The sequence below is a fragment of the Aspergillus campestris genome (genome assembly GCF_002847485.1).
Source record: "Aspergillus campestris IBT 28561 chromosome Unknown P168scaffold_9, whole genome shotgun sequence".
Taxonomy (NCBI): Eukaryota; Fungi; Ascomycota; class Eurotiomycetes; order Eurotiales; family Aspergillaceae; genus Aspergillus; species Aspergillus campestris.
This window is the reverse complement of record NW_020194344.1, coordinates 407,800-431,733: the sequence shown is the minus strand read 5'-3', so window position 1 is coordinate 431,733 and position 23,934 is coordinate 407,800. Positions and strand designations below refer to the sequence as shown.

At 52.7% G+C, this 23,934-nt stretch overlaps 7 protein-coding genes across 7 annotated transcripts; 6 read left to right on the top strand and 1 right to left on the bottom strand.

Annotated features, from left to right (window-relative positions):
- Window positions 1-292: 292 nt before the first annotated feature.
- P168DRAFT_271853 (tRNA (34-2'-O)-methyltransferase regulator RTT10) lies at window positions 293-4,236 on the top strand. Its single transcript, XM_024835290.1, has 3 exons — window positions 293-561; window positions 617-3,331; window positions 3,381-4,236. Exons 1-3 carry the CDS (start codon window positions 544-546, stop codon window positions 4,131-4,133), a joined length of 3,486 nt encoding a protein of 1,161 aa, XP_024691122.1. The 5' UTR covers window positions 293-543; the 3' UTR covers window positions 4,134-4,236.
- Window positions 4,237-4,818: 582 nt separating this feature from the next.
- P168DRAFT_271850 (SGNH/GDSL hydrolase family protein) lies at window positions 4,819-5,959 on the top strand (the record flags this gene model as incomplete). Its single annotated transcript, XM_024835289.1, has 5 exons — window positions 4,819-4,837; window positions 4,898-4,980; window positions 5,041-5,287; window positions 5,418-5,673; window positions 5,756-5,959. The coding sequence occupies exons 2-5, from the start codon at window positions 4,926-4,928 to the stop codon at window positions 5,957-5,959; spliced, it is 762 nt and encodes a 253-aa protein (XP_024691121.1). The 5' UTR covers window positions 4,819-4,837; window positions 4,898-4,925.
- Window positions 5,960-6,078: 119 nt separating this feature from the next.
- Window positions 6,079-6,582, top strand: P168DRAFT_185551 (uncharacterized protein). Its single transcript, XM_024832976.1, has one exon. The coding sequence runs from the start codon at window positions 6,199-6,201 to the stop codon at window positions 6,451-6,453; it is 255 nt and encodes an 84-aa protein (XP_024691120.1). The 5' UTR covers window positions 6,079-6,198; the 3' UTR covers window positions 6,454-6,582.
- A 122-nt stretch (window positions 6,583-6,704) lies between these two features.
- P168DRAFT_320093 (glycoside hydrolase family 5 protein) lies at window positions 6,705-7,962 on the top strand (the record flags this gene model as incomplete). The annotated part of the gene is made up of 6 exons (XM_024840336.1): window positions 6,705-6,792; window positions 6,848-6,906; window positions 6,952-7,104; window positions 7,167-7,231; window positions 7,276-7,373; window positions 7,424-7,962. 6 exons carry the CDS (start codon window positions 6,705-6,707, stop codon window positions 7,960-7,962), a joined length of 1,002 nt encoding a protein of 333 aa, XP_024691119.1.
- Window positions 7,963-8,771: 809 nt separating this feature from the next.
- Window positions 8,772-9,817, top strand: P168DRAFT_239237 (SUR7/PalI family protein; the record flags this gene model as incomplete). Its single annotated transcript, XM_024833663.1, has 2 exons — window positions 8,772-8,909; window positions 8,966-9,817. The coding sequence occupies 2 exons, from the start codon at window positions 8,772-8,774 to the stop codon at window positions 9,815-9,817; spliced, it is 990 nt and encodes a 329-aa protein (XP_024691118.1).
- Window positions 9,818-10,442: 625 nt separating this feature from the next.
- Window positions 10,443-14,189, bottom strand: P168DRAFT_305816 (uncharacterized protein; the record flags this gene model as incomplete). Its single annotated transcript, XM_024838965.1, has 2 exons — window positions 13,983-14,189; window positions 10,443-13,922 (listed from the first exon to the last, which is right to left on the bottom strand). The coding sequence occupies exons 1-2, from the start codon at window positions 14,130-14,132 to the stop codon at window positions 10,443-10,445; spliced, it is 3,630 nt and encodes a 1,209-aa protein (XP_024691117.1). The 5' UTR covers window positions 14,133-14,189.
- A 4,043-nt stretch (window positions 14,190-18,232) lies between these two features.
- On the top strand, window positions 18,233-22,738 carry P168DRAFT_291667 (1-phosphatidylinositol-3-phosphate 5-kinase FAB1). The gene has a single exon (XM_024837453.1). It carries the CDS (start codon window positions 18,334-18,336, stop codon window positions 22,450-22,452), a length of 4,119 nt encoding a protein of 1,372 aa, XP_024691116.1. The 5' UTR covers window positions 18,233-18,333; the 3' UTR covers window positions 22,453-22,738.
- The last annotated feature ends 1,196 nt before the right edge of the window (window positions 22,739-23,934 follow it).

Below are 23,934 nucleotides of genomic sequence, written 5' to 3'. Positions count from 1 at the left end.
TTTGGGTCATCATAATGGTTCTCTGGATCTCTTTCCTTGTTCCTATGGAATCCATAATTTGTAGTTCTTTCACTTCTTTTCTTCTCAATTCCAGACAATATAAACTACATGGAATTTATAATGTCGGGGCAGTGTTTAATCATACGATGAATTCAAGAAAAGACAGTCCCCCAATTGGATGAGATTATTTGAGCAAATCCCAATAATTGAGCAATTGGAGCTACGTTTAGTGAGCTACTTGTACAAATGCATCTAATCTATCGTGCATGGTTGCTCGTTCAACGTGGAGTGAGAATGCTGCAAGATGCATAATCACATAGATGACAAAGCATATATCCATCCTTATACATGCCTTATGCAGTGCGGGATAGCAGAGACATGATTGGATAAAAGTCTTACATAAGCATAATATGATGGAAATTCTGGATCGCCAGGGAAAAACCACGCGGGGTGAATGTTAATTGAAAGCATCCCAGTCGTCAAAAGACCTTGATTTGGTCATTTCAAGAGCCTGGTGGTCAATGCGTTCCCTTGATACCCCCAATGCATCCCTCACTCGAGGTCAGTCGCCAGCCCCTCAGCGTCCCCGCAGCGCACAATCTGACCCCATCGGTAGCACATTGATGCATGTCTCCCAGTGGCTGCACTGAAGGTGCTCAACCTGGGAGGTACCCGGCTCATTCTTCAAGGACATGGCTCCTATACCCGTCTTATTGAGGATGAGACCGGGACCCTGCTGGCCCAACTCAAGACCTTCAAGCGAAATAATGTCCATGGGTTCATGGTCTTGCAGCAAAGCCAAGGACCGGATGACACTGCCCATGTTCAACTGATCGCGTGGGGAGGCCAGTCCTTGAGAGGGGTTGACCTGAATTTTGGTCCCAGTGCGTCTGGGGAAAGGCAAGCGATCCTGCAAGCCACGAGTGCCGAATATCTGGCGCCCGACTGGATCCTAACCGGATGCACGTCTGCCCCCGAAGATGTTAGAGAGAAAGCCTTTGTAGTCACGGCTCATAATGCCATCCTGGGAGTTCACATCACGGATCATGAATCCTCGAAGTATGCGAAGAAGATTCACGTCCGACAACTCGTGACCGGAGTCAAGTCGATCCTTTACGCCGCTGATATCCTCGCGCTTTCCCCATCTCATGTCTTGATCACGGCGGGAACTGCCTTTGGCGAGATCATTGTATGGTCCTGTTTTCTTAATGAGGATAACTGGCTCGCTCAGGGAGCGGGCTCAATCCACCACTTCTTCACTGGCCATGAGGGGTCTATTTTCGGAGTTCGGATATCTCCCCTCATCACGTCCTTGCCGGGCCGTCCTACGGGGCGGTTACTGGCCAGCTGTAGTGATGACCGGATGGTGAAGTTATGGGATATATCGAACTGTGAGCAAACGACTCGGCACGACCATTCTCCTTACTCGACGGATGGGTTTGAACTCCGTAGCACGGGATTTGGCGACCTACCCGCCCACGAATCCTCCCTTGTGAGCTGTTTTGCCCACAACGCTCGCATCTGGAGTGTACATTTCCTGCCGCAGATGACAGGAGAACAGTGTGAGATGAATCTAGTCTCGTGTGGCGAGGATGCAACGTCGGTCGTGTGGGCCCTTAGATGGGAACTGTCCCCTTCTCAGGATACAGTATACAAGCTCAACGAGCTGGCCTCAATTCACAACCACGCTGGAAAGCACATCTGGTCAACGGATCTGCAGACCAGCGGCACGGTGACAACAGTCTACAGCGGCGGTTCGGACGGGGCCTTGAAGACATTTCAAATCGTTGCGGCCGAGAATGGCGCGGCGATCTTGCCAAACAAGAACAACGTCATCTCGACCACAGTGGATCTGCAAGACTCGAAAATCCGCACTGAAAACAACATGAAGGCCTTTGCTTTTGTCACCGCGGACTGCTTCATTGGAACGACCACCCGAGGGCAAGTCCAGCTTGGCTGGATCGGGTCCCACGGGACCTCTGCCGAACAGCACATCCTCCAGGAAACATTGACTACGGAAGAAGACCTGCGTTCCTTTGCAATCATCGCGACTCTACCGCAGAGCGAGCTGGCACTCCTAAGCAACGCTCGGGGCTTGATCCGGCTGTACACCCACAAAAACAAAACGCTACGCAGCCTTACGGACATTGGACAGCGGCCACAGAGGCTCTATATCCTAAATCATAACCGCGATGTGGCCGGCTCATCTGAGACTTTGACCTTCATCGCAACATACGTCTCCGGCGAGAAAGCTGATTTGATCACTGCCACCTTGATGGATAGTGGAGAGACGCACTTGGATAAAACGACTCTGGTTCTTCCTCCTCACTTTGAGGTGTCTGGCGCATCTCTCGTCCGTGACAAACAATATTTGGTCCTGGGAGCCTGGCAAGGCAAAATCGCATCATACCGTGTTACCAGCTCAGAAACCCCCCTTACCTTCATCTTCAACCGAACTATACACACGAGGGAGGTCGTGAACCAGGTTATATCATTCGAGTCTCTCTACGGTGACGCTTGTACGCCGTCGGGTTACTTTTTGACTTGCAGCCGCGGCGGGGACTATCGGGTCCACGAGCTTCAGGTCGCAGACGAATCTCCAGACTCGGTGGATGTGCAAACGGTTCATCAGACGTGCCCAGCGATCGACATCGCCCTAGAAGGTGCGTACGTTGACAAGCCATCCGGGGATCTCATGCTGTACGGGTTCCGGGGTATGGATTTTATCCTCTGGAACGAGACCAAGCAGTGTGAGCTTGCGCGTGCCTGGTGCGGAGGACCGCGCCGCGTCTGGACCTTCCAGCCCGGCCGCGGAGACGGCACGGCCGGCGTGTTTCTGTGGATCCAGTCCAGTCTCAAGATCCTGCAGATTCAACCGGATTCCCAACGGACTGTGCGGGCGGGCGGCCACGGCCGCGAGATACAAACCATGAGTGTTTGCCAATCAACGGACGAAGGCACCAAGCTGTTTGCGACGGGCTCAGAAGACACTAATATCCGTATCTTTGCCCCCATCGACCCACAGAACAGAGTTCTCTGGGGCGCGTTCAAGTGTCTGCGCACGCTGCGGAAACACGACTCCGGGACGCAACACGTCGCCTGGTCGCGGAGCGGACAGTTTCTCTTCAGCAGCTCTGGAAGAGAGGAACTGTATGTTTGGCAGAATCGGACGCTTCCCATGTTCGGTCTGGCCACGGTCTCCGTGGCCCAAGCTCCCAAGGACGACCCCAAGTCTGATTTGCGAATCACCAGCTTCGACCTGCTCGAAGTGGATGGCGAGGCTGAGGGGGAGTTCCTCCTTTGCCTGACGTACTCGAATTCCCAGATCAAGGTGAGATAGCTACCTTCAACTACACGCCGAATTATCGCTAATATTGTAGCTCTTCCACTACTCTTCCTTCGGTGGCTTCACTCTCCTATCCAAAGGCACCTACACAAGCAACTGCCTCACCCAAGCGCATTTCATCCTCCGCGACTCATCCCTAAGCCTAATCACAGCCTCCACTGACGGACACCTTACGCTATGGAACCTCAACCCTGTCATCGAGCCCTTCTACACAGTCGGGTCCACCTTGCGCCTTAAACAGCCAATCGACGCGACATTCATCCACGCGGAGACCATCATCGCCTGCGAGAACCGCTACCAAGTCCACTCAAACAGCATCAAGACCGTCGAGCTGGTCGAAATCTCCAGCACAGCATCGCTCGTCATCGCCGGCGGCGACGACAACGCCCTGACGCTGTCTCTGGTGCGCACCAACTTCACTCATACCGAAGGAGGAGCAAGCGATGCCATCTCCACGGTCACCATCCCCGACGCCCACGCGGCGTGCATCTCGACGACGAAAGTCCTCGCGCAGCGCCCGTCTGCGCACGGCGACGCCCTGCACATCGTGTTTGCCTCGTCGGGGAACGACAACCGCGTCAAGCTTTGGCGGGCGGAGGTCGACGCCCGAAAAACTGCGGCGGACGGTGGCATCCAGGTCCAGAACCTAATTGATCAGTACAGCGCGGTGGAGGACATCTCTTCGGTGGACGTGATTCGCGAGGGGTCCGGCGAGACCAAGCTGTTGGTCTGTGGCGTCGGGATGGAGCTGTTTGGTGTGCCGCAGAGGTTTTTCAACACGACTTGATTACGATGTCATGCATAGATTAGATTCAAAGTGGGCGTGTTGCATGTACCATACCTACCTATACTCCCTGTACATACGTATATCCATCCATACATCCGTACATACACATACTTTCTCTCTCTCTCTCGTAACGCCCTTAAAGTATGAAAACAAAAAAACTCGGCCCAAAGGATCTACCCCATCCAGCCCACCCCAAATCCGTGATCAAACCGGTATAGTCCGTTTCACCCCACGCCCCTCTCCAAAACCCACTAAACTCGGTGATTAGCCTCATCCTTCAGGGCTGACGCCTACCCCGCAAAATTCATATAACGACTACTGAGTAATTGTCCTCCTATCAACTGCCGACTCGGGTAAATTCTGCTTATATGCGCGTGCATGTATGACTGTAGTTTCGCCAGCTGTACGGACCATGACTCGAGCGACAGGAGATGTCCGCTCCGGGTCTGGCTGTGGTACTTGGTTACTTATAAAATGGGTCTACGGGGGTTTAGTCCTCTGTTCAGGGTTGAGTGTCTTGATTTTTTTTCTGTTCTGGATCTGACTAAAAATTAAATATCTTGATATTGTTCTTCGTTCATCATGAAGGTTCAACTCCCATGGCTAACGGCCACGACTATGGCCGTCGCCGTCGCTGCACGGCCCTGGGCCCAGCCTCAGCAACAGCAACAGGAGGCTGCCGACGCGACATACTTCTTCACATTGTACATCTTACCCTCAATCAACCCCATCACAGCATGGATACAATACTAACCCTCGCGCAGCGGAAACTCATACACCCAAACCAACTTCATGACCACAGGCGAACAGCCCTCGCCAGCGAACCCCATGGGTAATCCCGCGCTAGGTACACCCTCCAACACATACTATCCAATCGCTATCTACAAACACTAATATAAAAAAACAGGCGAAGGCACAACAACCGGCGGCGCAAACTGGGTCGGATACCTCACAACAGCGGAAAACGCCTCGCTGGTCCTATCGTACAATCTGGCTATCGGCGGCGCCACGGTCGACAATACCCTTGTCAAGAGAGTCGACGGCGACCTCGTGTCTCAGGTGAAGTTGTTCGGGGATGCTTATGCCAGCAAGCCAGAGACTGCGCCTTGGACGGCGGAGAATGCGGTATTTGGGTTTTGGATTGGGGTTAATGAGTATTTTCCCTTTTTCTTTCCTTGCTTTCTTTCCTTCCTTTCTTTCCTTTCGTTTGCGCTCGTAATCTTAAGAATTGAGAGTATACATTTATATGTATATGTACATCCACTAACCAGAATGGTACAATAGCATCGGCAACGCCTACTCCTCAACCGACGCCAGCACATTCATCCCACAACTAACCTCGCGTATCGCATCCCTCCTGGACGAAATCTACAAAGCCGGCGGCCGCAAATTCCTCCTCCTCAACGTGCCGCCCACCAGCCGCAGCCCGCTGTTCCTGGGTCAGGGCGAAGAGGTCGTCGAGAAGCATGCTGCTTATGTGGCGGCTTATAATAAGGACTTGGCGGCTATGGTTGAGGGGTTCGAGGGGGAGCATGAGGGGGTATGTTTCCATCCTATCGGATTTTCTTGAGCTTGATTGTACTATGGGAGGTGTGGATGCTAATTATGCTATGATGGTATAGGTTACGGCCGTCGTCTACGACTCCTGGACATTCATGACTAGCGTTCTGGACAACCCTGCGGACAGCGGCTTCCCCGACGCGACGTGCTTCAATGAGGACGGGACGTCGTGTGTCTGGTGGAATGATTATCACCCGAGTGCGAAGTATCAGAGTTTGCAGGCGGGGGATATGAAGAGTGTGGTGAAGGGTTTGGGGGGGTGGTAGTTACTAGTTACCTAGTGAGTTAACTGGTATCTTTGCTGCTAGATAGTATAGTACGGATAGGAGGTGTTGTATATTTGATGGTTTAGTTAATTTGTACTTCACATGTTCATCATGGGCATATCAAACTGGGTACCTAGTAATATACATGCACTTACTATCGATAATCTATTCCCAGAATGACGCGGGCGTAGATCTACCCATCCTTCCCTAGTCCCTAGTCCTACTGTACTCTAGTATGCATGTACGTACCTGATCCACCCCGGTCTAGTCCGTCTCGTCCAAGATTAACCCCCCAAGTCAACCATCCCTCATCTCCACCGTTTCACGTTAAACACTACCTTTCTGCAGCCTGCGACTCCATCCGGAAAAATCCATCTCCTGTCGGGACAAATAGGCGCCAATTGGCGTGTTTGTTTCTCCTTGCGTTAAGGAACATCGACCTTATGATTCTATACTGCATACTTCTTGGTTTTTGTGAAGATTCGGCCCGGTAATCCGGGATTTTTTGTTTCATTGTAGATTTGATTTGATGTAATATGGGTGGACGGAGAAAGTTATCCACGATGTGCGTCTATCGTGTGATACTTTGCGGGGTGTAATTTGAGGTGTCGGAATGGGGGTATATATAGTTGGTGTTATTCCTGCAGGATAGGGTGGTTTTTCCTTGTTCGGCTACACTCTTTTGACTTTTCTTTCTTGTATATTCTATTGTATCCAGACTTTGTTCATTCATTTGGTCGTTAGTATGAAGCTCAGCTCTCTGATCTTCGCCGCGGCGGCCGGTTCCGCTGTGGCTGCCCCGGCGCATAGCAAGCGAGCTGGTGCTCTTCAATGTATGACATCTTTCTCTTTTGTCTTGTCCTTTTATACGTAATACTAACAGCACAGGGCTGGGAACCAACGAATCCGGAGCCGAGTTTGGTGAAGACACCGTTCCCGGAGTCTGGGTATGCAATACACACAAATGATGGAGAAAGAGGCTGACCGATTAGGGCACGGAATACATCTTCCCTGACCCCGCGACCATCAAGACTCTCGTCGGCAAGGGCATGAACATCTTCCGCGTCCAGTTCCTGATGGAGCGTCTGGTGCCCGAGAAGATGACCGGGACGTACGACGAGGCGTATCTGAAGAATCTGACGGAGGTACGCTTCCTTCTCGCGAAACATTTTTCAGAAGAGTGACCAGTGCTGATTGGAATCTTCAGGTGATCAATGGCATCACCGACCAAGGCGTCCATGCTATTCTGGACCCCCACAACTACGGCAGATAGTGAGTGTCTCCCCATCTATGGCAGCAATCATTAACAGGTTCAGCAACGGCGAGATCATCACCGCCACGGCCGACTTCCAGACCTTCTGGGAGAACCTCGCCGGCAAGTTCAAGGGCAATGAGCTTGTCGTGTTCGATACCAGTACGTCATCATCACCCATAACTAGATATTCTCGTCGTTAACCCATATAGATAATGAATACCACGAGATGGACCAAGAGCTCGTCCTCAACCTCAACCAGGCCGCCATCGATGGAATCCGTGCCTCGGGCGCAACCAAGCAGTGGATCTTCGCCGAGGGCAACTCCTGGTCGGGAGCGTGGACCTGGGTCGAGGTCAACGACAACCTGAAGGCGCTCAAGGACCCCTCGGACAAGCTCGCGTACGAGATGCACCAGTATCTGGACGCCGACGGGTCCGGCACCTCGGAGACATGCGTGTCGGAGACGATCGGGACCGAACGTCTGCAGGCTGCGACGGAGTGGCTGCGCGAGAACAAGAAGGTCGGCGTGATCGGAGAGTTCGCGGGAGGCGTGAACGACGTGTGCAAGAAGGCGTTGACCGGGTTCCTGGACACGTTGGTTGAGAATGAGGATGTCTGGAAGGGCGCGATCTGGTGGGCGGCGGGCCCGTGGTGGGCGGACTACATGTTCAACATGGAGCCCGAGCAGGGACCGGCTTATGCGGGGATGTTCGATCTGCTCAAGGGGTACATGGGGAAGAAGGAGTAGTGCTCATTCGTCGACCCTGTTGTGTTTGAGAGGGAAATTATGTACTACCAGGCAGAATGGAAAAGGATCCGGTAAACTGCTGCCTGGTCGTGGTCCTGTGTTCCTGACTCGACCATGGACCGTGATTCTTGTCGACCCACTGAGGGATCTGGAGACTCTGTCTGACACGTCTTCATCAATCTGATACGGTTCTCGGCTCGTCCATATTTGCCATCCTGACCATTAACCATCAGAAAACCTATGTCAATTCATATCAATCCATATCAATTGGCATCAATCATGCAATAAGCAAGAGACAGCCTGATGATGAAAAAGACCCAGCCACTGGTCTCGCATGACGTGGCGGCCATGAAGGCTGGTGCTGTGTCTGCCGATCATGGACCGATCAGGATGCAGTTCCTTGGCCCACCGCGTCATTTGGCCATATTTGGGTTGGTCAATTTTTAGAAACAGAGCGTGGCGTAGTGTAGGGTAACGGATATGGTTGGCCGGTCGATCTCCATGGCGGAGAAGAAGCAGAGAAAAGAGAGAAAGGACTGCGCCCCCTGTAGGAGACGAGAAAATAGGTATCCGTCATAAAGAGAAAAACAGGCATCGATCTTCAGGCCGACAACTCTTTTAACTTCATCCAACCTCCATCTTTTTCTCCTCCATTCTTCCACTTCTCTTCCATCTTCTCTTCTATCCACATTTATTCTCCGTCCTCCTTCCTTCCCTCCTCACCTTCTCTCCTCCACTTGACACGATATTCCAACTCCACCGTTCAATAAAAAACAGAGGAAATACACCAAAACAAGGAATACGTCATCATGGGTAAAGGCGGCCGCGTGCTCTGTATCATCACCCCATATGTCTTGACCATCGCGTCCCTGATCTGTTTGATCATGGTCGGGCTGGGCTGCACAAATTCCAGTTCGGGCTCTCTCAACAACCTCTATTTCTTCCGAGTATGATCCCTCTCCAAATCATAAGAAGCGAATGATAAATCCTAACCATATAATAGGCCAACCTGCAAAATGTCACCGAATCCTCCGAAGTCCAATCCGGGGTCGATCAAGCCCTCGACAAACTGGGACAAGCCAATATCCACGTCGACGATGGCGACATCAAGACCGCTCTCGAGCAGGTCCAGAAGCAACTCGGCGTGACCGTCGCCGACTACTACGACATCGGTCTCTGGGGCTACTGCCAAGGCAACATCACCAAGGACAACAAGTACGACACCAGCAAGTGCTCTAAGCCCAAGACCGAGTTCTGGTTCAACCCCATGGAGGTCTGGAACCTCGAGCAGACGGGCCTGCAGAACGCCCTCCCCGACGGCATGGACAAGGCCCTCGACGTCTACAAGAAGGTCTCCAAGTGGATGTCCGTCGCCTACATCATCGCCTTCGTCGCCACCGTCATCGAGCTCGTCGTCGGCGTCTTCGCCATCTGCTCCCGCTGGGGCAGCTGCGTGACCACCCTCATCTCCGTCGTCGCCTTCCTCTTCACCGCCGCCGCCTCGGCGACCTCTACCGCGCTCTTCGTCGTCATCCTCGGCCTCTTCAACGAGAAGCTTAAGCCCTTTGGCATCGTCGGCTCCATCGGCAAGAACATCTACGCTGCCTCCTGGCTCGCCGTCGCCTTCTCCCTCGCTGCCGCCCTCTTCTGGCTCCTCTCCACCTGCTGCTGTTCCGGTCGCTCCCCTTACAACCACAAGAACCGCGCCGGTCCCCGTCCCGTCACCGCCGAGAAGACCCCCTACACCTACGAGCCCCTGGGCCCGTACGACAACAACCAGGCCAACACCTCCTACCCCCCTCTGCCTCCCCAGAGCCGGCACAACAACGCCTACGAGCCTTTCCGCCACGCCTAAGCTCTACTTCTTGAAAGAGAGCGTACTGAAATAAAATAAAAGAAAACAACAAAACAACAAACAAGAAATACGCGACCGATCGCGGAGATCCCATCTTGTATTATGAAACATAATGCCACCCACCTCATGATTGTGATTGCTTGATCTGAGCGTTTATCCTCCAACTCATCTTCCTGTCATCGTCATCGTCATCGTCATCACTTGCATGTTACCGGTCGGGCAGGCTATATCTTGGGTTTTGATTTTTGTCTAGTATTTTCGCTCGGGCTACTGGTTACTGGTTTACTTGTTTTGTTATTGTTATCGATAGATATGGCTGCGGCTTAGATACCCTCCTTTTTATTTATTATTGTTAGATATGAAATCTATCTACTACTTATGGTTACCGCATTACTTGAAAGATGGGTGTATTGTATTTATAATTTGGTACCTTAGGTGAGATAGTATCAACAAGTTCAGTCCATATCGTACACATTCATAGTTAGGACACGGTCAGCTGCCATTCTGGTCATACCTGAACAAACACACCGCACAAAACCAACGCCGTGAGCCTGTTTATAACTCGGGATATCAAAACAGTAAACACCATAAAAGCAAAACAAAACAAAAGAGAGAGAGATAGATCTCAACGAGGCCGTTGAACCACCCCCCTCTCGTCAACTGCATACGCCCACCCCCGCCGTTTCACCTCCGACTTCACGTTCAGCGTCTCCCGCGCCCACGTCTTGAACGGTGTGTTGCGGTCGTCTGACCATGGCGGGTCTGCATCGGAACGCTCCCAGATGTGGTGCAGGGAGTCAAACCAGTTCTCGTTGTCGCTCTCGGGTTCGGATTCCTGCGAGGGGAGACCTTTTGCATCTGCTGTGGAGGACGGCCCTGCGTCGTTGTCCTCGTCGTCGCCGAGCTCGATGCTGGCTGTTTCGTGCGTTTCGTCCATGGGGTCGTCGTAAATAGATTCGGAAACGCTTTCGGGGATGCTGCGTTCGATGGTGGACTGGTGGTCGGGTTCGACTTGGATTTCGCCGGCTGGACTACTTCTGGTCTCGTCCATCGCGTCTTTGTAGCATGATTCGCTTTCGGAGGCGCTGGCTGAGCGGTTGGGGGGTCCATCAGGCGCGCGGCTTCGTCGTGCCTCTTCGATGGCGTCGTCGTAATGTGATTCAGTGGGGCTCGGGGAATGTCTGGCACCTGCTTCCTCTGGATGTTGGTTGGGAGGCGCTGTGCGACGTTCTTTGTTGAGACCACTGCGCTCGGGGTCTGCCTCCTCGCGCGCGGATGCTTGGGACACTTCGCCTAGCAGCTGTTCTTCAGCGGCCGCCTGCGTGTCTTCCTGGGAGTCCGTTGACTGGGTGGACGGCATCCGGTCGATATCCAGGTCGGTCTGGGCACTCTGACTGGAGGGTCCAAACGAGTGCGCGTGGAAATTGGAGAACCGGTCCACCAGACTGCCCGTGAATGAGACCTTTGCGTCGGCCTGGTGAACCGGACTCGACTGGCTCAGGGGCACATACTGTGCGGCCGCGACCTCGATGCTCTTAACGGTGAGATCTCGTTTCTTGTACGAGGGCTTGTTATACGTTGATAGGAAGAACTCTTCGTATGGCAGTGTCTTGGTTTCGGCGGCGGATGACTGCTCCCGATGCTGTGGGTAGTCTTGCAAGTGCTTGATGATGAAGTCGTCCCATAGGAAAGACCGCGTGAGATTCCCTTGACTCCGCAGAGATCGCAGCATGGAGCATAATTCTGTGAAATGAAGGAAGTCCCCCGTGTAGCTGGGGTAGGCCCTCCGGAATTTCTCATGTATCCGCTGCGCTTCGAAATGCTCAGGGGAGCCGCTGATATAGCTCTGTCGACGGGTGACGATGTCCGATACCGACCGGCTCACATCGTGGTCTTCGTCGTGTTGCGCTTTGAATCGCTTCGCCATTGATAGGTCATTATCAACTTCAGAAATGCCTCGCTTCAACGCTAATCTTCTGGCATGCTCGACAAGGAGATCAGGCAGCGAGCTGCTGGGGCCCGATGCATCCTCGATATCTTCCGACTGAGTTGAGTGCAAGACCTCTCGGTACGATGAGAATGGCTTCGATGACTCTTCTGACTGACACGTAGAATTGACCACTCCGACACTCTGTTCCCTGTTTCTAGACACCGAAGGATCGAGCAACATATCCGACTGGGAGAACGTTGTTTCTTGCATTGACCAGTGTCCCGTACTTGATTGCGTGCCCAGTATATTGGCGTTGTTTGAGCCATCTTCTGACCCGATTGAAACATTCGTATCTTCCGTGCGTTCGGGATCACCGTTGTTGCTTGCATATGTGTTGAGTATACGAGATTGAGACGACTCTGGCCCCGATGACGATGGCTGCCCAGACGGCTGCGAATTTGAGTCGGTATGGTTAGGACTCTCTTTGGGCTTCGCCGCTCGACGTTTGTTGGCAGGGGTTTCCATGACCTGCACATGCTCTTGGACAGACTGCTCGTGTGCCGAGCCCGAGCTGTTGACACCGTTTTCTGGCTGACTGGCCGGGTTTGTTTGTTGGGAATTGCTCCCGAGGGCGCACGGGACAGATGTTTCCATTGTAGAGTCATCGCTTTCATTGTCAGACTCGTGTGTCTCTTGTATATGAGCCCTGGTGTCCTCGATACCAGTATCACCATCAGCCATGTCGGGTTTTGGCTCATGGCCTTGTTTTGGTGGGCTTTCCATCCGTATGTCTTGTTCTGGCTCTGCATCGGCTTCTGGCTGGTTATGAGTGGAATCTAACTCAGCCCATCGCAAGTCGCCTCGTCTACCCCTGGGTATTTCTCGCACGGGGCTGCTGTCCGCTGGAATTCCTCGGCTTGGAGATGCATCATTACTAATGGACCAGTCGCACGGCGAGCCTTCGTCGGACTCTGGGTCTGGCTCCGGGGAACGGTTGGGTGTATCGGGCTGTGCATCGTGTGAAATGGCTGGGTTAGGTGTTGAGCTCCTCGGGCCAGGTTGCTGGGCCATGCGGTGTCTCTTCAGCGCAATTTGATTCCATTGGTGCAAGAGTGCAGGTGGTACGTTCCCTGTAATTTCATCCCTTCCCGGTGAAGCCGGTATCCAACGACGGAGATGTTGTTCAAAGAGTTTCCTCTGATCCTTGGGTATTTCCACGTCCTTTTTGGAAATCATTGTCATACCTTCCCAAGGATTTTCTCGGCTGCGTTTTGGGCTGTTGAGATCCTCGCTGTCCGTTAATGTCCGTTTCGAGGCGCCGGTCTGAGCTGGCGATTTGGCATGTTTTTCCACGTTTTCTTCTCGATCTGGATTCTGCGCGGGATTTGTACACTCTTCCGTCTTATCTCTCGTGTGTTCACCCATGCCGGGAGTATTTCGATCGGGAGTCTTGAGCCTAGTAACAGACACCGGGTCCGGGAGCTGCACATGATCTTGAGCCGAAGGTCTACTATCGGTCCCGATAGAGACATCACCTCCACGAGTCTGGTCAGTTCCCACTGCTCTATTTGGTTGGGCCACGATCTCAGGCGGTGCCTGTGACGGGGACCCGTTCTGTGAAACGTGGGCGCCACCACCAAGATGACCCAGGAGCTGATCCGAGTTTACTGGCAGCGGGGCTGTTTGTGAACTGTACGCCCAATTCCTTCCATAGAGATCTGAAGGTACCTGAGACATCAAAACGCTCTGTGTGCCAGGAGCTTGGGGGGCATGACCCTTCAATGAGCCAGGAGAGCCAAGAAAGCGAGGATCTTTCGGAACTTGGCCCCCTTTCCCTGCCGACTTAGCGTGTTTGAAGGCCTGGTTTACCAACTCCATGAGTTCCTTCGATTTTTTCGGCAATCTCCCTGGAACGGGGCCCTTGTACCTAAACCCCTCCCATGCAACATCGAAACGCTTGACGTAGAGATGGATCCCTGGACTTGAAGCGGCATATTCGAGAACCATCTCAAAATCGAGTAGCCGAATGGAACATCCTCTGGCTTCCTTGATGTCCACCGGTCGATGGGGGAATGATCGATTGTATACTTCGAGTGACTCTTCGGAGATGATCGCATCGAGTTGGGTCAACTGATCCGTGATTCTTGCTTTGGACCAATTCTTCATGTTATCCCACTATCCAAACAATGGAGCGATTAGCCAAGTCCAGCGAACGTATCCAAAGAGTAGACTTACCGCGGTTATCATGGCATGGCGTCCCGAAGGAACTTTAAATCGCAGGTTGCTTCCATCGTCCTCGACTTCTAGATCATCTAGTTGCCCATGCGAATAAAGAGACAGAGAGCGTTCAATGAGGGGTCCTATCCATGGCTGGATGGACTCCATGGTGCGAGATTCAACTGGGTCTCCGCGGGTGAGTATTAGTCGGTAGCATTATAGGCCGGGACAGGTTCATAGGCGTTGGAGATGGCCAGGTTAGTGAGGAGTAACCAATTTATTCCCATTCTGCATGATTTCGAATCTTCCTTGATTGTAGTCTCTTTTTTTTCACTTTCTTCTGGACGAGGTGGGAAGAATTCAATCCGTGATCAATCGACAAGATCGGAGTAATCTTCAATTCATGCCTGGAGAAAGACGCGCCTGCACGCGCCTCACCGCCCGCCTCCCACCGCCCCACTTCTGCTGCAGGATATCTGAAAGAACAGGAGATACGACTACTTATACTAACCCATATCTGACCTCTAGCCACACCACGTCATTGGGCAGCACTGGCACTTCCGGACCTCCAACTTACACGGTTTAGTACCAGGTAGGAGTAGTGCCATCACGCCCTGCTTAGCTTCCATTTTCTTTGCACGGTTATTAGCATCATCCATGATGACTGTCTTTCATCCGTTCCTATTTTTGGAGTGAGATGCGGGATCGAGATCAACCCCGAGTATCGTTATTCCCCACCCCACTTCCTTTCTCCTCGACTTTCTTTCAGAACCGACTGGTCATTTAAAGAGGCCTCAAAGGATGCCGATCCAGTATCTCAACGCAATACGCATGGACACAATCGACGCAGACTCCGATCATCTTCCTATATCTCGAGCTCCGGTAGCTCCGCGGCGGGCGATCACAGATGCTTGGTCCCAACCCCTCACCTTGCTTCGATAATCAGGAAGCTGGAATTATCGTACTCTTGACAGACTAAGCTGGACAGGCGAGGTGGTGCTACACTCAAGGGGACGAGCGAGTCCAGATGGCGTCTCAACAGTCTCAAGGGACGTCAAGTCCGTCCGCGTCTTCGATCTTCCTTCCGCTGGGACGACGAGGCTCCCGCGCGTCTCTCTCCACGCAGGCCGAACAGGAGAACCTAAACGCCGCCCTCGATCAAATCCATACGGCCGCATACCAATCTGACTCCCTCACTGTCTTTAATGATTTCACGAACCCTCCCGCCACGAGGTCCGCCACTGACGACAAGAGTGTATCGGGGGAACTACAAGGGGGTCTGAGTGGATTGTACAGCAGGTTCCGAACCTCTGTTGGTGGAATGGTGAGCGGCGTGGGTAGATCCACCGATAAGGCTTCCGCGGAGGACCCCGCTCTCAAAAGCCCACGCCCTCTGAAAAGTCCCCCGTCGGAGCGCTCTGCAGCGAGATCTGCCCATGAGTCGGCGGCTTCCATCGCAGAGACTCAGCGAAACAGTCATTCTTCCGCTCAAACTTCTAGGGTACCTTCGCCGGTGTCCGCTATACACCACTCGATCCATGATGGCCAGCAACCCCTTGGGCTTGGCAAAGGCTCCAAACTCTCTTCGAAAGCACCCAGTATCTCCTCCAAAGCCTCGGCTTCCACCTCCCTCGCGATCAAGCCCCCCGTTCCGCCTCTGCCCAAGGCTACCACCAGCTCCACGGCTGCGGATCCGACCGTAACTGAAGTCAACGTGAATGCAGTCAAGGAGCCTTCACATCCTTCCAGTATTAAATCGGTCAATCCCTCTACTCACAGCCTACAAACCCTGGACTCATCCGGCTTCGATAAAGAAGATGGTACGCTTAATACGTCGCTGGCCTCCTCTGGTTGGAGCCAGCGACTCAAGCAATCTCCAGTCATACAGCCAAAACCCCATGGAATTGCTCCCGAAGGGCAAAGTGTTACAGGTCATAGCAGGACTCCGACTACGGGCAGCCAGGCGACCGATCACTCAAGAAGGATAGAGGGGCAGGTAACTCATGAGTTTGATCAGACCCTACCCGGCCCTGCGAGGAGGGCAAAGCGTTCGATCGACGGCCCGCAAGACGGCGCCGCGGCGGCACTCCATCAAGAGCGACTACGGTCCAACTCCGGTGCCTCATTCGTTCTCGATAAACCAGCGGGAGATTCGCTCTCTAGTACAAACCGCATCTCCCGAGTTCCCACGCGTGAGGATAGTGTTATCTCCGAAGGCCAGAAGACTCCTGCCGATGACTCTTCCATCTCCTTGAAAAGAGATCAGATGCAGCCGCGGGATTCTCCAAAAATGAGCGCTACCAGCGATCAACCAAGGGACCGACCGGCAATTGGAAATCCGAGCCGCAGGCCTGGCCATGTGCCGTCGAAGTCGTCCGTCTCTGAGACCTCAATACGGCCTGCCGCTTTACCGCACATAAACACAACAGTCGATCGCGTGCCAAGCCAAGAAGGGAGGAATTGGCACACCGGTGGTGACGGGGTGATGTCGCAGCTGAGAAGTAAACTGCTCAGTAAGGACTTCTGGATGCGCGATGAGAATGCCAAGGATTGTTTTCACTGTGGCGAGCCCTTCTCGACCTTTCGGCGAAAACACCACTGTCGGACCTGTGGCCAGATATTCGACTCTAAGTGCACTCTTCTTATACCAGGAGAAGGATTCGGTCAGCCGGGCTCCATACGCGTTTGCAGACCGTGCGAGGATATGATAAACGGCCATGATGATGACTCCTCTGATATCTCCGACAGCGAACACAGCCCGATCATCGTGAATCCTCGTCTATCTGAACTTAGTTTCGGGGGTCAGTCGCGAACAGGAGCAGACGATGATGACACTTCTTCCATCGTGTCGCAGTCTCTCGACCACGTCATAAAGACACCTACAATGGCTATCCCCGCCACGAGACGTGCTGGGGAAGGTCATAATCGCCGGTCGGCAGTCCTAGAGATTAGCCCGGACCGTCCACTAGCGAGACCCACGTCATCCCGATCATTAAGGTCTTCGCTCGGCGGGAGAACACATTCAATGGGCCATAAGCGCCATCATTCCCGTCAACAGTATATCCGTAATCCCAAATCATTTCACGACGATAGGGCTCCATTTCAAAGACGCCATGGGGAAGACGCAGCACCAGAGTCGAAGCTCCCTGCATTTCACAAAGACAATATCATTGACCCTGATCTGGCGCAGTACCTCTCTGACGATGCCTCCAGTGGCGATGAGCAGCCAAGCCTGCTGTCAGCTGTTTCCGAAGGGTCACTGCCAAAGAATAGCGGGGACAATGAGAGGTCCACATTTGGAGGTTTCCTGGCAGCTATGAAAAAGGGCCGATCTGCATTTGGAGATAGAAGCATCGCGAGTGCGAACCTTCGTGATGCTGATGACGCCAGTATTACCAGCTCCAAGGCGGCCAACATCCCGCGTATGTCAAGACGACGTAACCTCAGCGTTGCTAGTAGTATTCACCCACGCAATTCCCCGAGGGCCTCAAAAGATAGTATTTTCAACCATCCCGAGTTATCAACCCCAGCCCAGGTCTTGCCCACCATGGTGCCCCGAAGCGATTTCAAAATAACGCGGAGCTCGTCGATGCGAGGAGACGGCGCCCCACCGGTCGAGCTCAACAAAGCCAGTTTACACCATGTTCATAGGCTCCTCCGGCAGTTGTTGAAAGACTCATCTATCCCTCATGCTCAAAGCTGGGAAACGGCACTCCTCCCGATCTTGCTGAAAGCAGCCGATGAAGTCGACCCCGATGTGCAAAATGGCGATGACATGGATATCCGTCATTATATCAAATTGAAGAAGATCGTGGGCGGTCGACCGGGAGATACTTCTTACGTCTCGGGGTTGGTGTTTACGAAGAACCTCGCTCTTAAAAGCATGCCCAGGAGCATTCCTCGGCCAAAGATCTTGATCATAACATTCCCCCTCGAATATGCCCGTCACCAGCAACATTTCATGAGTCTAGAGCCCGTCATTCGCCAAGAGCGTGAGTTTCTCGAAAACCTAGTCAGCCGAATAACAGCTTTACGACCTACTCTGCTACTGGTGGAGAAAAATATCTCGCGACTGGCTTTGGAGCTATTGGAGAAAGCCAACATAACTACAGCCTACAATGTCAAATCGTCGGTACTCGAAGCAGTATCTCGCTGCACGCAAACAAGGATCGTTACTTCCATGGATAAACTGGTCACCACCCCAGTGACTAGTGTCTGTGGCAGCTTCGACGTCAAAACCTACGTTTACAACGGCCGCCGAAAGACTTATATGTATCTGTCGGGGTGTCGGAAAGAGCTTGGTTGCACTATAGTTCTGCGCGGGGGTAATCACGAAGTGCTTACCAGAGTCAAAAGGATCACCGAATTCATGGCCTATGTCGTCTACAACCTCAAATTGGAGACTTGTTTGATGCGAGACGAATTCGCCCAGATACCAACTTCACTTGAACCGGATGTTGAGACAAAGCCGAAGGACGTGGGGGCAAGTGCCCTATCTGCTGCAGCAAAAGCAGACGATAAATCCGGCGTTGCAATACCAGGCGAGAAGCAAGATCTGAACGAGAACAAGGGTGACTCTTTCTCTGAAGATAAGCCGAGCGTTGCAAGCGAGGCGACCGAGGTGCCCGATGATGTTCCGATGCCGACCTACTATGAAGAAATCGTTCAAAACCACAAGACCAAGATCTTATCTGCGTCTCCTTTTGTCAAATTTGAGCCTCCTCATCTGTTGATGCGTGCGAGAGAGATGGAGCGCCGACTGGCTTACCTCCAGCGCCTACGTGACCAAGACCTCAAAGTCAACCAGCCATCTGACGAGAAATCCAAGGCCCAGAAGTTTGTCCTCATAACCCCTGAAATGGTTCATCAATCTCCTACGGGTGCCGCGCCCAAGGTAATGGAGGTCTTGCACGCGGCCCACGATGCCGAATACGATAGGGCGATGCACAATTACCTGACACAGAAACGACAGTGGGAAGCTTATATCTCCGGCACTGATGTTGGCCTGTTTGACCCATTTGCGCATCAGAATATCGTTGTTCTTTTCAGCCTGGTCTGTACAGAAACGTCAATCCCTTGTACCGGTCCGGACATGCTTGCTATGGAGTACTACAACGAGCACGAAGACGAAACGATATTCGAGCCTGACTGTGCGCTTGGCCAATACGTGGAAGATGTCTGCATCAACGCCAATGCCGTCTGTGGTACGGACGGCTGCGAGAAACGATACTTTGAACACCATCGTCAGTACGTCCATGGAGAAGGCCAGATCAGCATTTTTACCCAGCCCTATCCCTCAAAACTTAGGGGTCTCCAGGACACAATCTTGATGTGGAGCTGTTGCAAGATCTGTGGCAATGAAACACAGGTCTTTCCAATGTCGGAAAATACGTGGAAGTATTCGTTTGGAAAGTACCTGGAGCTTTCTTTTTGGAGCAAGAATCTGCATGCTCGCGCAGGCGTTTGCCCTCACGATTTGCAGCGAGATCATCTTCGCTTTTTCGGTTTCAAAGACGTTGCTTTACGCATCCACTACGATGCCATCAATCTGCTCGAGATCATAGTGCCAAGGACCCGAGTTACTTGGAAGGTGGACAATGATTTGAAGCTCCGCAATGAGATATACCTTAGGAATGAGGGCCGCATCAAGAAGTTCATGGACTCCGTCCGAGCCAGATTGAAAGGAATCAACATTGAAAGTGGTGTTATCCCCGAAAAGGCGGAAGAATGCAAGAGGGAGATCGAAGTTTTGACCCGAAAAAGTTTCGAGGATCAAGCGACTCTGATCAAGCAGCTGCAAGACAAATACACAAACTCTCGGTACTGGGAGGTCATACCTTTGAACGAGGTTCTGCGCTCCGTGCAAGAGCGAGTCGTGGAGTGGGATACCGTGTTCACTGAATTTGAAAAGAACTATTTCCCCTCCGAAAAGGATATCAGGCGGCTGGCGACGCTACAACTCAAGAAGATCTTTTTGGACAAGGACGCTTCCGTCACGTCCATCACCTCATCTGATGAGCAACCGACGCCCCAGAATGAGACGGAGAGTGAGAGCATTGAAGAGCCTGAAGAAGTGCGGCCAATGCGTCGCATGACTCTCTCTCCCGAAAAGGCGCAGGATGTTCTTGTGTCTGTAGTTGAGGAGCATTCAGGAAACAAGAATCGAGCCGTTGCCCAAGACCTGGAATCTCCCAGGATCGAAGAGATTGATTCAACGGCTCCCTCACCACCGCCAGAGATGAAGTCGCCTCCAGCCGAATCTGAGCTCGACCAAGGTCAACAAGAGCGCCCTGAGGCAATAGGGACCACTGTTCAGCCTGAAAAGCCTCCGTCAGAATCGAGTCCCCCGGCGAAATCTCCAGAGTCAGATACTCGGCCTGTCCGCTCAAGAAACAACTCGACAGAGCTGCCTACCAGCGAACAGCCAATCGTTCGTAAAATGAGCCAGAGGAGCAGCACTGACGGGGACAGGACAAGGAGCCACACAATTGCGAACAATGCCCCATCGGGTATCCCACGTCTAGCTGAAAATGCTTCACGGCGCAGTGGGAAAGCAACCTCACCACCAATTCTACGCGCCCAGTCCCAGCCTCTCCAGTTTCAGAAGAACGCGTCCAATGAAAACGTGTCCTCGAAAGGGAAAAAGGCGGGATCTAGCAAGGCCAGCGGATCTGGGGATGTTCCCGACCTGTCTCCTCCTGAGGGTAAAGCCAAGTCTCCTGAGAAGAAGTTGACGGATCGACTCGGTCTCGGTGCTTTTAGGAATGCGAAGATTACACCCGGTCCTTCTCTCATACCTCGTTCAATCCCAGGCAGGAAAGGTAGTTCTCGTGTGTCGAATCTAGCGAAGCATTTTGAACAGCTGAGTCGCGAGTTCGAGAAAGAACGTCAACGGGAGAGAGCTCGACGAACGGCTCGGGGTACCCATTCCCGGGCATTTCCCCTCGCAAGTTCGAAACCTATTGTCGAAGTCTATAAGAATGTCAGGGAAGCTGTTGAAGAACGAGAGCCTTCAGCCGAGGGAGAGGATCTCGCGACGTCCATTCCGAAATTACCGGCCGACGAGTCCAGCCGGGGAAGCGATGAGTTTATGGGAAGGGCCTCCGAAGAAGAACCGAGAAAGGGAGCATCTTCACCCGAACCATCTGCCCCGGTACCAGAAAACGACAAGAACGACGACCACGCTCTGTCGGACGAGGAGGAAGCCCACACGGACGAAGACCGGACATCAGCGGACGGACTCCATATCACGGATTCGAATGAGGATCTTGGCAAGATGTCCCCTGAAGAGGAACAGCTCGACCTCAGAGAGCTCCCTAAACACGAGAGAAGCACGCTGCTGCGGCTGCTGACGACCTTTTGGTCCGAACGCTCAGCCAGCGGATGGGCCCCTCTCAGCTACCCGCTCACGATGTCCGACCACGTCTTTGCCGACTGCGACATCATCGTGAGGGAGGATGAGCCGAGCTCGTTGATCGCCTTCGCGCTGGACTCCCAAGACTACAAGGACAAGCTGACCACCATACAAGAGCGCTACGAGGCGCAGGACGAGTTAGAAATGGGCCTGGAGAAGGGGACGGAGGCGATGGCCGAAACCCGGGTCGAGCACGCGCTTCTCCGGTCCACGGGGACACACCTGAAATACCAGTTCCAAGAAGGACAAGCCAAGATGCTCTGCAAGGTGTTCTACGCGGAACAGTTCGACGCGCTGCGGCAAAAGTGTGGGGTGTCCGAGCGGATCGTGGAATCGCTCTCGCGGTGTGCCAAGTGGGATTCGCAGGGTGGCAAGACCAAGTCGCTCTTCCTGAAGACTCTCGACGACCGGTTCATCCTGAAGTCGCTATCCACCATTGAAACGCAGGCATTCCTCAAGTTCGCGCCGGCGTATTTCCAGATCATGTCCGAAGCCCTCTTCCACGAGCTGCCATCGGCAATCGCCAAGATGTTCGGCTTCTACCAAGTCATCATCAAGAACCCCGCCACAGGAACAGAATTCAATTGGTTCCTATTGCTCATGGAAAACCTGTTCTACGATCGCGTGCCAACCCGCATCTTCGACCTCAAGGGCTCGATGCGTAACCGCAAGGTGCAAAGCACCGGCGAACGCAACGAGGTACTCCTCGACGAGAACATGGTAGAGTTCATCTACGAGACGCCACTGTTCGCCCGGGAGCACTCGAAGAAGCTCCTCAGCCAGAGCGTCTGGAACGACACGCTCTTCCTGGGCCGCCAGGACGTCATGGACTACTCGCTCATGATCGCCATCGACGAAAGCCGCTCGGAGCTCGTAGTGGGCATCATCGACTGTATCCGCACGTACACGTGGGACAAGAAGCTGGAGTCGTGGATCAAGGACCGTGGGTTTGCGGGCGGCGGCAAGAACAGGCCTACTGTTACCAGTCCTAAGGAGTATAAGGGGCGGTTCCGCGAGGCGATGGCTCGATATGTGCTGCAGGCACCTACGTATGGAGACACCAACGTATTCTGACCCATGTTTTGACTTGCTGACTCGTCTCTAGCTGTTGGCATCAGTTCCAGGCCTCTCAGGTGCCCCGGTACATGCCTCTGGGACAAGCCCGGCACGCTTCCATTGCTGAATCCGAGGGACCTGATGGGCCTATAGATTCGTGGTGAATACACAGGAAATAGGTAGTATATGATTAGACGGACGATGTGATGACGGCGTTATGGGGTGGGACATTGTTTAGGTTGGGATTGGGCTGAATGTATTCTTTGCATTGAAGTGTTCAGAAATATAACCATCGACTCTATCAATACTAGGATCTAGTATCCTACGGAGCAGTATCGCATCTCAGATGGTAGTGGGGTTTCCGATGGGACTCGGATTCTGGATCCTGGGGCCGAGAATAACATGTGACGATAGATCCTCTCACCACCACCATCAACTTCTTCTTCACCAAATATCCACACTCAATACTACACACAAGAAAAAAATATTCATATGATAATCGAACACTCAGATTCTTTTACCCAAAAACCAATCATCCCCCAAAAACCCCCTCAAACCACCCAACAAACAAAACTTAAAAAAATACATAAAAAACCCCCTTGGTCCGAGCGTACAATATCGGCAGAATTCGGGACGAAGAGTTCCTAATCCCGAGGGATTTCCGTCTTGCTCCTCTTTCTCGCTTTCCTTCCTTCTCTCTTCCTCTTTCTTTCTTTCTTTCTTTCCTTCTGTCCGTTTTCGCTTTTTACTTTCCTTTTCTGCTTTTTGGTTCTTTGTGGTGAACTGGATACACCTGGATGTTGTCTTCAGTGCCCAGTGTGGTCTACTTACTTACTGCTTACCTACTTAGCACGGTACTAACTAACCTTCTACCGAATATAGATACATAGCTACAACAACTGGGGGACGTTCCATTCATCCGCGTCGCATTACCGCATTACTACCAGCACACAGATGAGAAAGCTGCACATGCAAAACCGACAGACAGACACTGACTAAAGCTTTGCTGCTCTCCCCCGCCTCCTTGAATGCCCCCGCATTGAGGGGTTTTCTTACTTCTCTTTCCTTGTTTTGCCTTGACTTCTTCTTCTTCCTACCAACACTCACTCACTCCACTATCACTTCCCTGATACACTGCTTGGTTTCTCTTGCGTCTGTTTGTCGATGTGCGCTGCTTGGTCTACTCAGTCTCATGGTGATGAGTTGCGCTTCTTCATGCCAGCTATGCGCCGTCCGTCCTTCCTGTCTATGGATTGGGATATACATGCAAACAGACGTTACTAACTCAAGGAACGAATGATCATATTAAATCAGTTGATTTGATCTCCTAGCTTTTGGATCGCTGAAAAGCCATCTTGATGATGGCTGGCTGCACTAACGCCTAACTCGCAATGAATACCGACCCGGGGTCAAGCACCCGGCCCCGGATTATGGGCCTGGGTCTCCCCCCTCTTGGTCGCCAAGTACACGGATAAATCGGGGTATGTTTCGTGCTTCGCC

Excerpts from the sequence above, each read along its gene's own strand:
- P168DRAFT_291667 (XM_024837453.1), top strand. The coding sequence starts at position 18,334 with ATGGCCTATGTCGTCTACAACCTCAAATTGGAGACTTGTTTGATGCGA.
- P168DRAFT_271853 (XM_024835290.1), top strand. Across the intron at positions 3,332-3,380 it reads ACTCGAATTCCCAGATCAAG|CTCTTCCACTACTCTTCCTT; the intron begins GTGAGATAGCTA and ends CTAATATTGTAG.
- P168DRAFT_185551 (XM_024832976.1), top strand. The coding sequence starts at position 6,199 with ATGTACGTACCTGATCCACCCCGGTCTAGTCCGTCTCGTCCAAGATTA.